Here is a 12793-nt window from a genome sequence, read left to right as displayed (position 1 = left end):
TAGCATGGTTAGTGAGCAGTAAAGACTTCCAGGTGAAGTCCTTTTTCTCTATCCGCCCAGTGGGACTTCACCCAGACACTGGCATGGGCCTTTCCAGTGCTTCCGAGCTCTCCGCAGACTACCTGTGATTCGTAGGCTGTCATTTGGGAAAATTGTGGTCTGGTATGTTAAAGTATATGTTTAGTGGGTTTTAATTCCTTCTCCTTCTCTTTAGGTGGTTCAAACTTCAACAATTCAAGGTTGAATGAGAAAGGTCTACTTGTAGACCAAAGCTCCGGGGGTCAGGATAAACCAGAAAGCTTGCTCCCGAGGTAATGAAGCTCTTCCTTTATTTGTATCTCTTAGGACTGAGGTTCCCCTCAGTAGAGAACCAAGACCACTACTGCATGTGATGTAAATTGGCCCAGGTAGCTGGCCTAAGACATGTCCTTAATGCTGATATCCATGGAGCCCTTACTGTGTACGCCAGCATCATCCTCTTACGTGGACTGTCTTTGACCTAAAGGCTAACTACTTTTCTCTGTTTGGCAGCTAAGGCAACTCAGGTGATAAAGAATTTACATGAGTCACCCAAGGTCCCAGAACTAGCAAGTGGCTGATCTAGGATTTGAAATGTGGCATTCTAACCCTCAATTGGGAATGTAGAAAATTAGAAATGTTTGATCTTTTCCCTCTCATTCTTTTAGGAGTTTCCTGATGCTGAAGATACTTCTTTCTTTTTTCCTTTTTTAATCCCCTTGTCCCTTGTGCATTAGTCTATACTCCAGTGCCCCCTACTGATCATAGCCAGAATCATCTGGTCAAGATTAAATTGGCCTTTCTTACTTATGTCAGTATTTTAATTAAGCATTTAAGAAGCAGTGAGCAGGGGCTGGGGAGATAGCTCAGTTGGTAGAGTGCTTGCCTCGCATGCACAAGGCTCTGGATTCAATCCCTAGCACCACCAAAAAAAAAAAAAAAAAAAAAAAACAGTGAGCAATCTTGCAAATTTAATTATAGCTAGATCTATCATTCTCACCTCATTCAAGTCATCTTGGTGTACACAGGTACATATACATAGTCTTAGTTAGTCTATAATGATAGTAATAGTATACATGCTAAATTATTGTAGCCAGGTGTGGTGGGGCATACTTATAATCCCAGCAGTTTTGAGAGGCTGAGGCAGGAGGATCCTAAGTTTGAGGCCCCTATCTCTAAAAGGGCTGTGGGGGCCAGGGTTGTGGCTTAGTGGTAGAGCACTTGTCTAGCATGTATGAGGCACTGGGTTTGGTCCCTGGCACCACATAAAAATAAAAACAAATAAAATAAAGGTATTGTGTTCATCTATAACTGAAAAAAAATTTAAAAAAAGGGCTGGGGATGTAGCTTAGTGGTAAAGTGCCCTTGGATTCAATTCCCAGTACCCCCACCCCTCAAGATTGTCTTAAGTGTCTTACATATCTTAGTTCACTAAGTAACCTTCAACAAAAATTTCTTGAGCTGTTATGTAGGGTTCTGTGAGATCGATATGTCAAATTTTGCTTATGTTGCACATAATTTGTAGTATAAGTACAACATAAATAATAATGAAATATATATTTTAATTGTCTTTTTATTTTGGATTATTCCTGTGGACTAGAGATGGAGAGTAAAATTATCAAATCAAGGGTTTTATCATCTTGTGACACATCAGGGTCCAAAAAGAGTACTTATTGTCAGATCTGAATCTAAGCACTCTACCACCATCCAATGGGCCAAATCATGGGTGATGCTAGTTTTTGTTTTTCTCACTTGAAAAAGAGTGAATCTTCAGACCTGGTAGTGCACATCTGTAACTCCAGTACCCTGGCAGGTTGAGGTAGGAGGTTCTCAAGTACAAGTAGTCTCAGCAATTTAGTAAGACTCTGTTTCAAAGTTTAAAAAAATACATAGCTGTGTGTGGTGATGCACACCTGTAATCCCAGCTGCACAGGGGGCTGAGATAGGAAGTTTGTGAGTTCAAAGCCAGCCTCAGAAACTTAGTGAGGCCCTAAGCAACTTGGTGAGACTTTGTATCTAAATAAAGTAAAATAAAGGGCTGGCTGGGGATGTGGTTTAAAGGTAAAGTACCTCTGGGTCTAATCCCTGGTACCAAATTTTTAAAAAATACTAATTGAAAGGGCTGGGGATATAGCTAAGTAGTGGAGGGCTGGGGATGTGGCTCAAGCAGTAGTGCGCTCGCCTAGCATGCATGCGGCCTGGGTTCGATCCTCAGCACCACATACAAATGGAGATGTTGTGTCGGCTGAAAACTAAAACTAAAAATAAATATTAAAATAAAAAAAAAATAGCTAAGTAGTGGAGTGTCACTGGGTTCAATTCCCAGTACCACATGCAAAAATAAAAAAGAAAGAAAGGAAGAGAAAGTGAATGAAGCCAGGTACTCCTGTAATCCCAGCCACTTAGGAGGCTAAGGCCGGAGGATTGCAAGTTTGAGGCCAGCCTCAGCAATTTAGCAAGAACCTGTCTCAAAATAAAAAGGACTGGGGGTGTAGCTCAGTGTTAAAGTACCCCTGAATTAATTCTTCAGTACCAAAAAGGGAGGGGAAAAAAGAAGAAAGAAAGAAAAGAAAATGAATGAATGAATTATTAGATATATCTTCAAGATCACCTTCTAGCCTAAGATTCTATGACTATATTATCAGAAGACTCTCTAGACCAGTACACTATGCAATCAACAACACATAAGTTCACTTAATTCCCCATAGAAGTAGTGTTTCTTTAGCAAATTTGGCTTCTTTAGTCTTCTGTGATTCGGATGCTAATGTGTGGGGACTTGTAGCTTCATACTCATTTATTTTGCCATGGAGAACTCATCAAAATATGAAAAAAAGTTTTTATTTTTTTCCAGACAGAATAAATCCAAGTCTGAGATCACGGACATGGTTCGCTCCTCCACTATCATAGTATCAAACAAGGCTCATATGTTATCCATGCAGAAGTTTGGACTTCGAGATACAATTGTTAAATCACATCTGATACAGAAAGAAGAGGATTATACCTATGTCCAAAACTTCAGGTAACTAATAGGGTCATAGATCGTTTTCAAAGCAAAATGATCATTCAGTTCTCTGGAATTTAAGCACTTTCCCCCATACCCTGGATTTTGAAGCAAATAATTCTGTAGAATTTCTCCTTTCCTTTTCAATATGAGTAACTGCACTCACTCTTCATCACAGGCGTTTTTCCTGTATCTCTTCCAGGCAGGCACTGTGATAGGAATGGTACAGTGGGAGTGGCACAGCTGGCAGATAGCTACCAAAATACTTGCAGAAATAAATAGATACAGAAGAAAGAGAGATATTCCGAGTTTGTGTATCAGTCTCAGGTCTTCTATTCCGTTAGTCATTCTGAGCCTCTGAAGAAATCATTTAAAATATAGTCAGTTAGTGTTTGATAATCTTTTTTATAGGATTACCAAAAGTTAAATGAATAAAAGAGCTGGGGCTGTAGCTCCATGGTAAAACGCTTGCATCACATATGTGAGGTACTGGGTTCCATCCTCAGCACCACATAGGAATAAAGTTACTGTGTGTTCATCTACAACTAAAAAAATATATATATTTAAAAAATTTTATTAGTTATTGATGGGCCTTTATTTATTTGTTTGTTTATATGTGATGCTGAGAATTGAACCCAGTGTCTCACTCAGGCTAGCAAGCACTCTGCCACTGAGCCACAACCCCAGCCCCTACAACTAAATAAATGTAAAAGTGTGACTGTACATATGGTGCGATGTGCTACATCGTGTACAACCATAGAAACATAAAGTTGTGCTGCAATTGTGGACAATGAATCAAAATACATTCTGCTGTCACGTATACCTGATAAAAATAAATTTAAAAAATAAAAACAAATTATTTTTAAAAAGTTAAATGAATAAAGGTTGCAGGATTCTGCTGGATCTTTAATGGGATTACAAGTCAAAATAACATTGTTTCTAGAGATATAAATAGTTAGTTATGGTAAAGTAATAACCTTCTGAGCACTGGTGGTGTTTCCTTGCCAAAAGTAACTTCCAAGGCATTTCTCACTTAAGTAGCATACACAGGGTAAGCAATCATTTTGTGGGTGATGGCTCCGTAGTGGCTGTTGAAGGGAAATAAGAATGTTCAGGGTGGGTCTGTGTTGTGTGAAGTCTTTATCACAAAAGCAACAGGCATCATGGAGTTTGCTAGTCATCCTTGATGCCATAGTCACTGGTCCTGGTTAAATATGACATTTCTATGTCTTAAAATGCCACTGTGTAGAGACTGAAACTAGGTAAAATCAGCATAAATGCTTTCCCCGGTCTCTCCTCAGTGCTTCCAGGTCACTGATCAATTCTCTTTGATGACAGGTTTTTTGTGGGAACTTACAATGTGAATGGACAGTCCCCTAAAGAATGCCTCCGCCCTTGGCTGAGCCACGGTATCCAGGCCCCAGATGTATACTGTGTAGGGTGAGTGCTTCTCTCCTAGATGTCTTTTCTTTCCTCAGAATGTATTACAGCTGTGGCCATGGGTTCTTGGACATGTAGCTGAGTCTTCAGGACAGTGAAGGAATTGAAAACTGAGTGCTCGTTTAATGGCTGCTTCTCTGCTTGATGTTCTTCTCCTGGTACACAAAGGTCCAGTAAAGTGCTGTGTATGGCATTGAAATGCTCATATTTGATTTTTAGTGTAGATTTCTGTTAAAATCAGTGCATCCTGAACTGAATTTCATTACTTAGGCATTCAACACCCTTTTGGTCACAAAACAAAAATACCTTTTGCCAGGGAAGGAAACTAAGTCTCATAGATTAGTTTTTTTTTTTTTTTTTTTTTTTTTTTGGATATTGGGGATTGAACTCAGGGGTACTGGACCACTGAGCCACATCCCCAGCCCTATTTTGTATTTTACTTAGAGACAGGGTCTCACTGAGTTGCTTAGTGCATTGCAGTTGCTGAGGAACTTGCAATTCTCCTGTCGTAGCCTCCCAAGCTGCTGGGATGACAGGCGTGCGCCACTGTGTGCTGCTTTTTTTTTCTTTTTTAAGTACTGGGGGTTAAATCCAGGAGTCCTCCACCACTGAGCTACATTCTTGGCCCTTTCTTTTTCTTTTTTGAGACAGAATTTCACTTAGTTACCCAGACTGACCTTGCCCTTGAGATTCTCCTGCCTCAGCCTTCTATGTATTTGGGATTACAGGTTTGCACTTATGCACTCAAATAATCATTTTTTTTTTCCCTTTCTCTTCTTTCATCACTGTACTGGGTACTGTTAGTGGGGAGTGGCAGCAAAGGAAGCTGTTTTGTATATTGGAAAAAAGTAGAATTTGAAGTTCACATAGACCTAGGTTTGAATCCCAGTTTGCCACTTGGGCTTGTGTGAACTAGTGATTGCAGATATAAAATGGGCATGCTGCTAAACTACTTCGTAGTCTGGGTCATGAAGAGGAAATGGGCTGATGTTTGCAAAAGTACCTGATAAATTCCATGGTGTTTAGTTCTTTGGCTCCAAGTGTTTATCTTTCTTCCCTCCTGAAGGTCCTGCAGTTCAGCTTAGACAGCTAGTACTTATGCACGTAAATCAATTCAAGAATGTATTATTTGCATATTGCATTTCTCTATTAACTTGTTGCTTCTCCAATAGATTCCAGGAACTCGACTTGAGTAAGGAAGCCTTTTTCTTTCATGATACCCCAAAGGAAGAAGAATGGTTTAAAGCTGTGTCAGAGGGTCTTCATCCAGATGCCAAATATGCAAAGGTAAGAAAGGAGTCAGGGACCTTTTACTTTTATGTTACTGCACATAGGGAAAGTCTAAGATAATTTTTCACCCTTTTCATCATCTTTATTGTAAGCCAGTCATAATTATGCTGCTGTTTTCAGTTCCAGGGCCTCCAAGGGGTACCTCTGGGTGGGAAAGACACAGGGCTTTGGTGCTTGCAAGCTCTTCCTGTTTTCATGTAGCATGCCTTGTGTTCTGACATGAAGAAGGAGATGTATTCTCAGCCAGCTTTGAGACCCCTTTTCCTTTGGGATATTTATACCTTTTTGCACCTTCTATCTTATGTCATGACTGGGATATTCTTCAGGTGAAGCTTATCCGTCTGGTTGGGATTATGCTGCTGTTGTATGTCAAACAAGAACATGCAGCGCATATCTCAGAAGTGGAAGCTGAGACTGTTGGGACGGGAATCATGGGAAGGATGGTAAGTTTGGGGTTGTTGTGTCTGACATATAAGGGCCTTGGCCCCTAAAGTTTTAACTCAGCATCTCGAGATGCAGCGACCATATGTGTCCTACTTTGAGAGTGTCAGTGTTGCAAGCTGAGTTTACCCTCAAGCAAGGCTGGATTGAGCAGACTGTTTAGAAATCATATGGTAGGGGGCTAGAGGTGTCGCTCAGTGGTAGAGCACTTGCCTTGCATGTGTGAGGCACTGGGTTTGATCCTCAGCACCACATAAAAATAGATAAATAAAGGTATTGTGTCCAACTACAACTAAAATAAATAAATAAATATGTATATATGTGTATATATGTGTGTGTGTGTGTGTGTGTGTGTATATATATACACACACACACACATATAATTTTTTTTTAAAAAGGGGGCTGGAGTTGTAGTTCAGTGGAAGAGTATTTGCCTTAGCATGTGTGAGACCCTGGGTTCAGTTCTCAGCACCACAAATAAATAAATAAATTAAAGGTCCATCCACAACTAACAAATATTAAAAAAGAAAGAAAGAAAGAAAGAAAGAAATCATATAGTAGTAAATTGTTGGCTGATTTTCTTGAATAGCACTCATCTGTATTTACTCAATGCTAGAGCTTCTGGTTGATCCTGCCATTTAACCCATGAAGTATGGTACAGAAATTACATTGGGTTACCAAGGAAGACTAAGATGCTGATATTAGGTTTGCAGTTTCCTTCTCTTCTTGAGGGTTCTAGAGTCCTGTTCTTAGGTTCTCCTGCAGAGCTGAACCCCATGTGATGAGCCTGTGGCTCACCTGTGATAAGAGAATAGAACACTCAGTTGAGAGAGCCAGGCTCTGAGCTCTGCTCCCACTGACTGGCTAGTTATTTTACCTTCATGGAGTTGTTTTCAATAGAATAACCTCACAGGGTCATTATGAAAATGATTTAAGAAAAAAAAATTTGAAAGTTTGTGGCTTGAAATGACTAACATAATTATTAAGTTGTGAATTGGATTTTGGGGCATCCTTTTAATAGGGTAACAAAGGAGGCGTGGCGATCAGGTTCCAGCTGCACAATACCAGCATCTGCGTTGTGAATTCTCACTTGGCAGCCCACACAGAAGAGTATGAAAGGAGGAACCAAGACTATAAAGACATTTGTTCTCGAATGCAGTTTTGTCAGGTGGACCCAAGCCTCCCCCCTCTCACCATCAACAAGCATGAGTGAGTCTGAGCTTCTCCAAATAGTTGTCATGTGTGATGTGTGGAGTTGTGGGCTGTGTCTTACTGGGGAGATGACTGCTGGAGTCGGGGTATCTGTCTGCCAGCTCTTGGCTACTTGTAGATTATATCTCTTGGAAGTTTTTAGTTTCCTGATTACCATCTGACAGGCCCCTAGAATTATGCTCAAGCGTCATTTGTCCAAGGACAAGTATAATATTTAGTCAGTGTGGATCTTCCTTGACCTGACACTGTGAAGAGAGAAACCAAAGAGCAAGCATCTCAAACAGTGTTTAGAAGTGTGTTTTAGGATTTGCTGTCTGTTGTTTCCAGATCATGGTAAACAAGAGTTGGACCACATTTGTTCGCCTCCCACAACTTTTTCCTCTTGGTTCAGCTTTACAAAGCTGTAGTTGCAGCTGCTTTGAGCATCTTGTGTTCGTTTTTGCTCATTATCCTTATTGTGTTTATATCTACAACTTGCTGTTTGTCTGAATTCAAAACCTTAGAATTTCAGACTTTATGGTAACAGTGGAAGCCTGTGCCACTTCTTTGACAAAGACAAAGAAGCTACTGGGGCCTTGGTGCCTGCCATAGAATAAACAGAGTCACACCTCTCACCTTGCCTGTGGCAGTGGAGCTGTCCCTAGCTTGTGGGTGTTCTAGATACTAACAGGATGGCTTTTCTCCTCCAGGGCCTCTCCTAAGACCCCCAGCAGGGAGTATGTCTTACAGCTGAGCTCCTCACATTCTTGAACCACAGCATCCTAGTTTGTGAGAATGCAGCTCTAGTTTCTGTGGTCTGCTCTTAGCATGTAGATGCATTTATTTGGATGTGTGTACACTGCTGCGCAGATTCTCTATGACATACTTGTTGGCTTCAGATAGAATAGTATTGGATTTCATGAGATGTGTGATATCATCAGGGATCCTTCGGTTTGCTTTTTCCCAAAGCAGCAGATACAATAAACCACTTGTCACCCTGTGTCCAGGAGTACAGAATGAGCCAATCAGTAATGTGGTGCTAAGATCCAAGTTCCTGTCTAAAGATTGAGCTTTGTTTCAGAGGAGTTCAATCTAGAAGCAAAGGCTGAGAGTATGTTTTGTGGATTGGGATGCAACGTAGAGGCAGAGGTGGCATGAAGGCATAGTCTGGTTTAGAGGTCTCTAGGTGATTGGCATGACTCTCAATTTTTTATCTTTTTTTTCCCCACTTCTCAGCAAAGGAGTGAATTTTTACCTTGCTTTTAGATCTCATTAGACTGTCTTTCTAATTTTCTAAGAATAAAATAGTCAAGGAGAACTCAAGGCTGTTTAAAATGAACTTGGATCAAGATAATTGAGTAGGCAGCATGTTAGACATGGTATTGGATGTGAGGGCAAGAGAGAAAAATTTTTGGAACAGCTAAGTCGCTTCCCCACCCAGCTCCCAAGAGGCTGGGCCTCAGGGGCCTTATGTCAGAAGCACCCTGGAGAGGATAGATTAAAGTCCCTCCTAAACTCTGTTACCTTTGTGCTCTGTTCTCACAGTGTGATCTTGTGGCTGGGGGATCTCAACTACAGAATAGAAGAACTGGATGTGGAAAAAGTGAAAAAACTCATCGAAGAGAAGGCCTTTCAAACCCTGTATGCATATGATCAGGTACAGATGGCCACCTATGTCCTCTTCAGTCATCTGCTCCCCACTGTAAGGGCATAGGAAAGCTTAGCTTCCCAACCCTTGGCTTTTCCTTCTATTTTGGAAGGCGGTCCTGAGGTCCTGATGTTGTCCAGCCATTTCTTTGTTTCATCTGCGCTTCTCTATTCAGAAATGTTTTCCCCATCAACTCTTCCCTCTAGGCACCTTGTCTCCTTTGGGAACAAAAGCATGTTCTCTCCCATTCATTCAAGAGGTCTGAAGTTGACACGGAAGGGTCCAACTTCTATAAAGAAAGTATTTTGTATCTGTAAGATGATTCAGTAATTTTTTAGAAGGAGCCTCCTACTCCCTATATCCTTCTCCTTACCAGAATTCTCCAGTGTGAATGACAGCTCTAAGGGCCTTCCTGCACCTTCTCCAGGAGCCAGTTCTGTAACCTCTTCTCCGTCATCATTGGACTTAACATTTCTTTCTCAGAGCATTAGTCATTTCTCAGGACAAGAGAAGTCTGTTTCTCTCCGCTTTCTTCTGGCTACTCCTGTTTATTGGTCAAAGTTCTTTTTCTTTTTTCGTCTCCTGAGTCCCCATCTTTTAATAATCACTAAGATTATTATCATTAATCTAAATCTTTCTATTATCTCTTTCTTCTGCAGTACAGATTTATCAAAGGAAAAGAACCAACTCTGAAATGTCTTTCCTTTTTTTTATCGACTCATTTTTTCCTCCCCTCCAGCTCTTTTCCTGGGTAAATTACTTTTATTCTACTTAATCTCCATGTCAGCATTCACCCAGTTTGTTCCCTGTCTGTTTATTTCTCTCTGTGTTCTGGACTGAGACATTCCAGTTTTCCTTATAATTTGATACCTATTTCCACTCGACTTCTATTACTTTTTTCCTGAAGTAGTATCACGCATTTTGTGTGTTATCTGCCTGCAGATGCTTTACAGTCTATCTGTACTGTTCAAGAACCATGAGCTTGCCTTTACACCTAGAGTTTTCTTATTTCCTATTGCTTTTTATTTAATAATGTTTTGTTGTTGTTGTTGTTGATGGACCTTGATTTTATTTATTTATATGTGGTGCTGAGAATCGAACCCAGTGCCTCACACATGCCAGGCAAGCGCTCTACCACTGAGCTACAACTCCAGCCTTAATAGTGTTTTGAAAGAATAATACTGTCAGGAAGAGGGTAAGTGGTGGTCGACCAAGTGGTGGTCGACCCTGACCTCCACATTAGAGCTGACAGTTCCCCCATCAGTCCATGTAGTACCAAGCTTATTGTTCCAGGAAGAGGCAGGAGCACATGTAGTTTTTATCTCTTCTGAGTGTGATCCAAAAGAGGTCCTAGAATTAATACAACAGGAAAGATGCTATTTTCAAAATGTGTTAGGCACTGTTTTAGATTGACAGTTGATCTTTCTAATGACCCTATAAAGGAGGGTCTATTACAAACCCAAAATTTACAGATGGGGAAACCAAGGCACAGAGCTTCTCCCAGTTCACATACCACAGTTTTATCTCTGTATAATTGGAGCCACTGTACTGCACAGATAAGTGTTTGATACTTGGGAGAGAAAAACTATGCTAAGTGGTCCCTTGTCTTCTTAAGGACATCTTGGGAAGGTGGTACTCATGCCCCTTGGATGCGGGTTTGCTCTTATAAAAGATCCTTAAAAACCGTATATGAGGTGCATGGTCAGCTTGCTTCTATTCAAAAATCTTACAAAATGTAGTTATCTTATGGGGCCTTTTCCTTTGAGGTACGGCTTAGATTCCAAATTGATTTCCTCTTTACTGATTCAAGGTTTGACTCTTTATTCTGAGGCTATTTTTTCTCCCATCCTTTTATGTAGCTGAAAATTCAAGTTGCTGCAAAGACTGTCTTTGAAGGCTTCACAGAGGGTGAGCTCACGTTCCAACCTACCTATAAGTATGACACCGGTTCCGATGACTGGGACACCAGGTAGGTCAGGGGTAAATTTAGTGGATTTAACAAATGGAAACCTGGGAATTCTGGGAAGCACTTGCCCTCGTGGACTTAAGAAGGACATAAATTTCCTCTCTTTCCCCATGTTTTCCACTCTGGTCAAACATTTTCTGTCAGTATCTGTTGATGAAGCAGCCAGCCTTCCCAAATATTTTCTTTTAACTGTCATAAGCTTTGCTTCATAACAAGTCTTTTTTTTTTTTAATATTTTTATCTGGTGTTGAGGATCAAACCCAGTGCTGCACACAGGCTAGGCAAGTGCTCTACCTCTGAGCCACAACCCCAGCCCCATAATGTCTTGATACTGATTTACTTTTCAGCTGAGCTTAGGGTGATGAGATGACTCCAAGTAAGCTTGTTCTTGGTCATTACACAGTACTTAGAATCTTTTTATTAGTGTTTACTGTGTGCCACACACTATTTGAGACACGTTATCTCATTTAATCATCTCAACAACCTGTTGAGGTAGGTATTATATGAGATTGGGGTTGAGGCATAGAGAAATCAAAAAGCCTACCAAACAGGCAAGTGGTGGAGGCAGGACTTAAACCCAGGCAATAGGAGTTCAGCCTGTCCCCTTAACCACCGTCCTTGAAAGTTAGGCCTACTCTCATATCACCTTTTTACACGCTCCTAATCCTCACAGGAGGATGAAGAGCAGAGAATCAGTCTGAACTGTGTTGGACTTTGAGCTTTCATAATTGCTTTGGATAATAACCCTGTTATTTGGATACGTGTTATTTCTTGGTGGGCCCAACTTGTTCTGCTGTCTTAGATCACTAGGCCACATAGATACAAAGTCTTTGCCTCATTGTTCCCTGCCTGAGCCAGAGCACTAGCCAGGCAGTGGACCCTGCTGTAGTTGCTGTGAGTTTCCCCAGCGTGGACTTTGCATTTCAGTGAGAAGTGTCGTGCTCCTGCCTGGTGTGACCGGGTCCTCTGGAAAGGGAAGAACATCATTCAGCTGAGTTACCAGAGCCACATGGCCCTGAAAACCAGTGACCACAAGCCTGTCAGCTCTGTATTTGACATTGGGGTAGGTGGGCTGTTGATGCCTGTTATAATCTTTCTGTAGGGCATTTGTTTTCACATCAGGATTATGTTTTGTCTTTTTGTTCACTACCACCACCCTTAATATGAGGATGTACCTTTTAAAACTTGTCTTAGTTTAATAATTGTTTTGGTATCATTCTGTGTGTGTCCACATACTTGGAAGATTTGCTTTTTGGACTGTATTATTCCAGACCTTTCTTTATTCATTTACAAATGAGTCTATCAATATTCTTATAAAAAAAACAGGATATTTTTATTTTTCTCTTTCTTTTGGGAAAAGAGTTCACATTGTACATATTGTTCTGAGAACATCTCCCCCCATATATCTTAAGACAGTCTTTCCATATCAGTACAAGCAGAGCTACCTCATCATTTTAAAGGTTGAAAACTATTCCAAAGTGTAGGTGAACCATAATGCATCAATGATCATTTAAGTTGTTGCCAAAGCTTTGCTATTATATGCAGTGCTGTAGTGAACATCCTTCACATATATTTTTGTGTATGTGTGAGTATTTCTATAGAAGGAAATTACATTAGAAAATTATATTTTATTAGAAAATTGTATTTTAGCTGGGCACAGTGGAATGTGCCTATAGTCACAGCTACTTGGGAGGTTAAGGCAGGAGGATTGCTTGAGCCCAGGAGTTCAAGGCCAGCATGGACAACATAATAAGACCCCCATCTTGAAAGAGAAAAAAAATTGTGATTTTAAAATTTT

The 12793-nt window shown here is 40.6% G+C and overlaps 1 protein-coding gene across 3 annotated transcripts in view; it reads left to right on the top strand.

Moving 5' to 3' along the window:
* Positions 1–12793, top strand: part of Inpp5b (inositol polyphosphate-5-phosphatase B) — a 52741-nt gene that overhangs the window by 29768 nt on the left and 10180 nt on the right. For all 3 annotated transcript variants that reach the window (XM_077791299.1, XM_077791298.1, XM_077791300.1), the window contains 9 exons: positions 215–311; positions 2870–3037; positions 4358–4459; positions 5632–5746; positions 6076–6192; positions 7212–7399; positions 8927–9038; positions 10889–10998; positions 11923–12058. In XM_077791299.1, the coding sequence (XP_077647425.1) occupies positions 215–311; positions 2870–3037; positions 4358–4459; positions 5632–5746; positions 6076–6192; positions 7212–7399; positions 8927–9038; positions 10889–10998; positions 11923–12058 (1145 nt within the window). The remainder of the gene's footprint in view (positions 1–214; positions 312–2869; positions 3038–4357; positions 4460–5631; positions 5747–6075; positions 6193–7211; positions 7400–8926; positions 9039–10888; positions 10999–11922; positions 12059–12793) is intronic.

Source organism: Urocitellus parryii, chromosome 11 (genome assembly GCF_045843805.1).
Source record: "Urocitellus parryii isolate mUroPar1 chromosome 11, mUroPar1.hap1, whole genome shotgun sequence".
In the NCBI taxonomy this organism is placed as follows: Eukaryota; Metazoa; Chordata; class Mammalia; order Rodentia; family Sciuridae; genus Urocitellus; species Urocitellus parryii.
The sequence above is the reverse complement of the archived record's forward strand: the minus strand, read 5'-3'. Positions and strand labels throughout refer to the sequence as shown.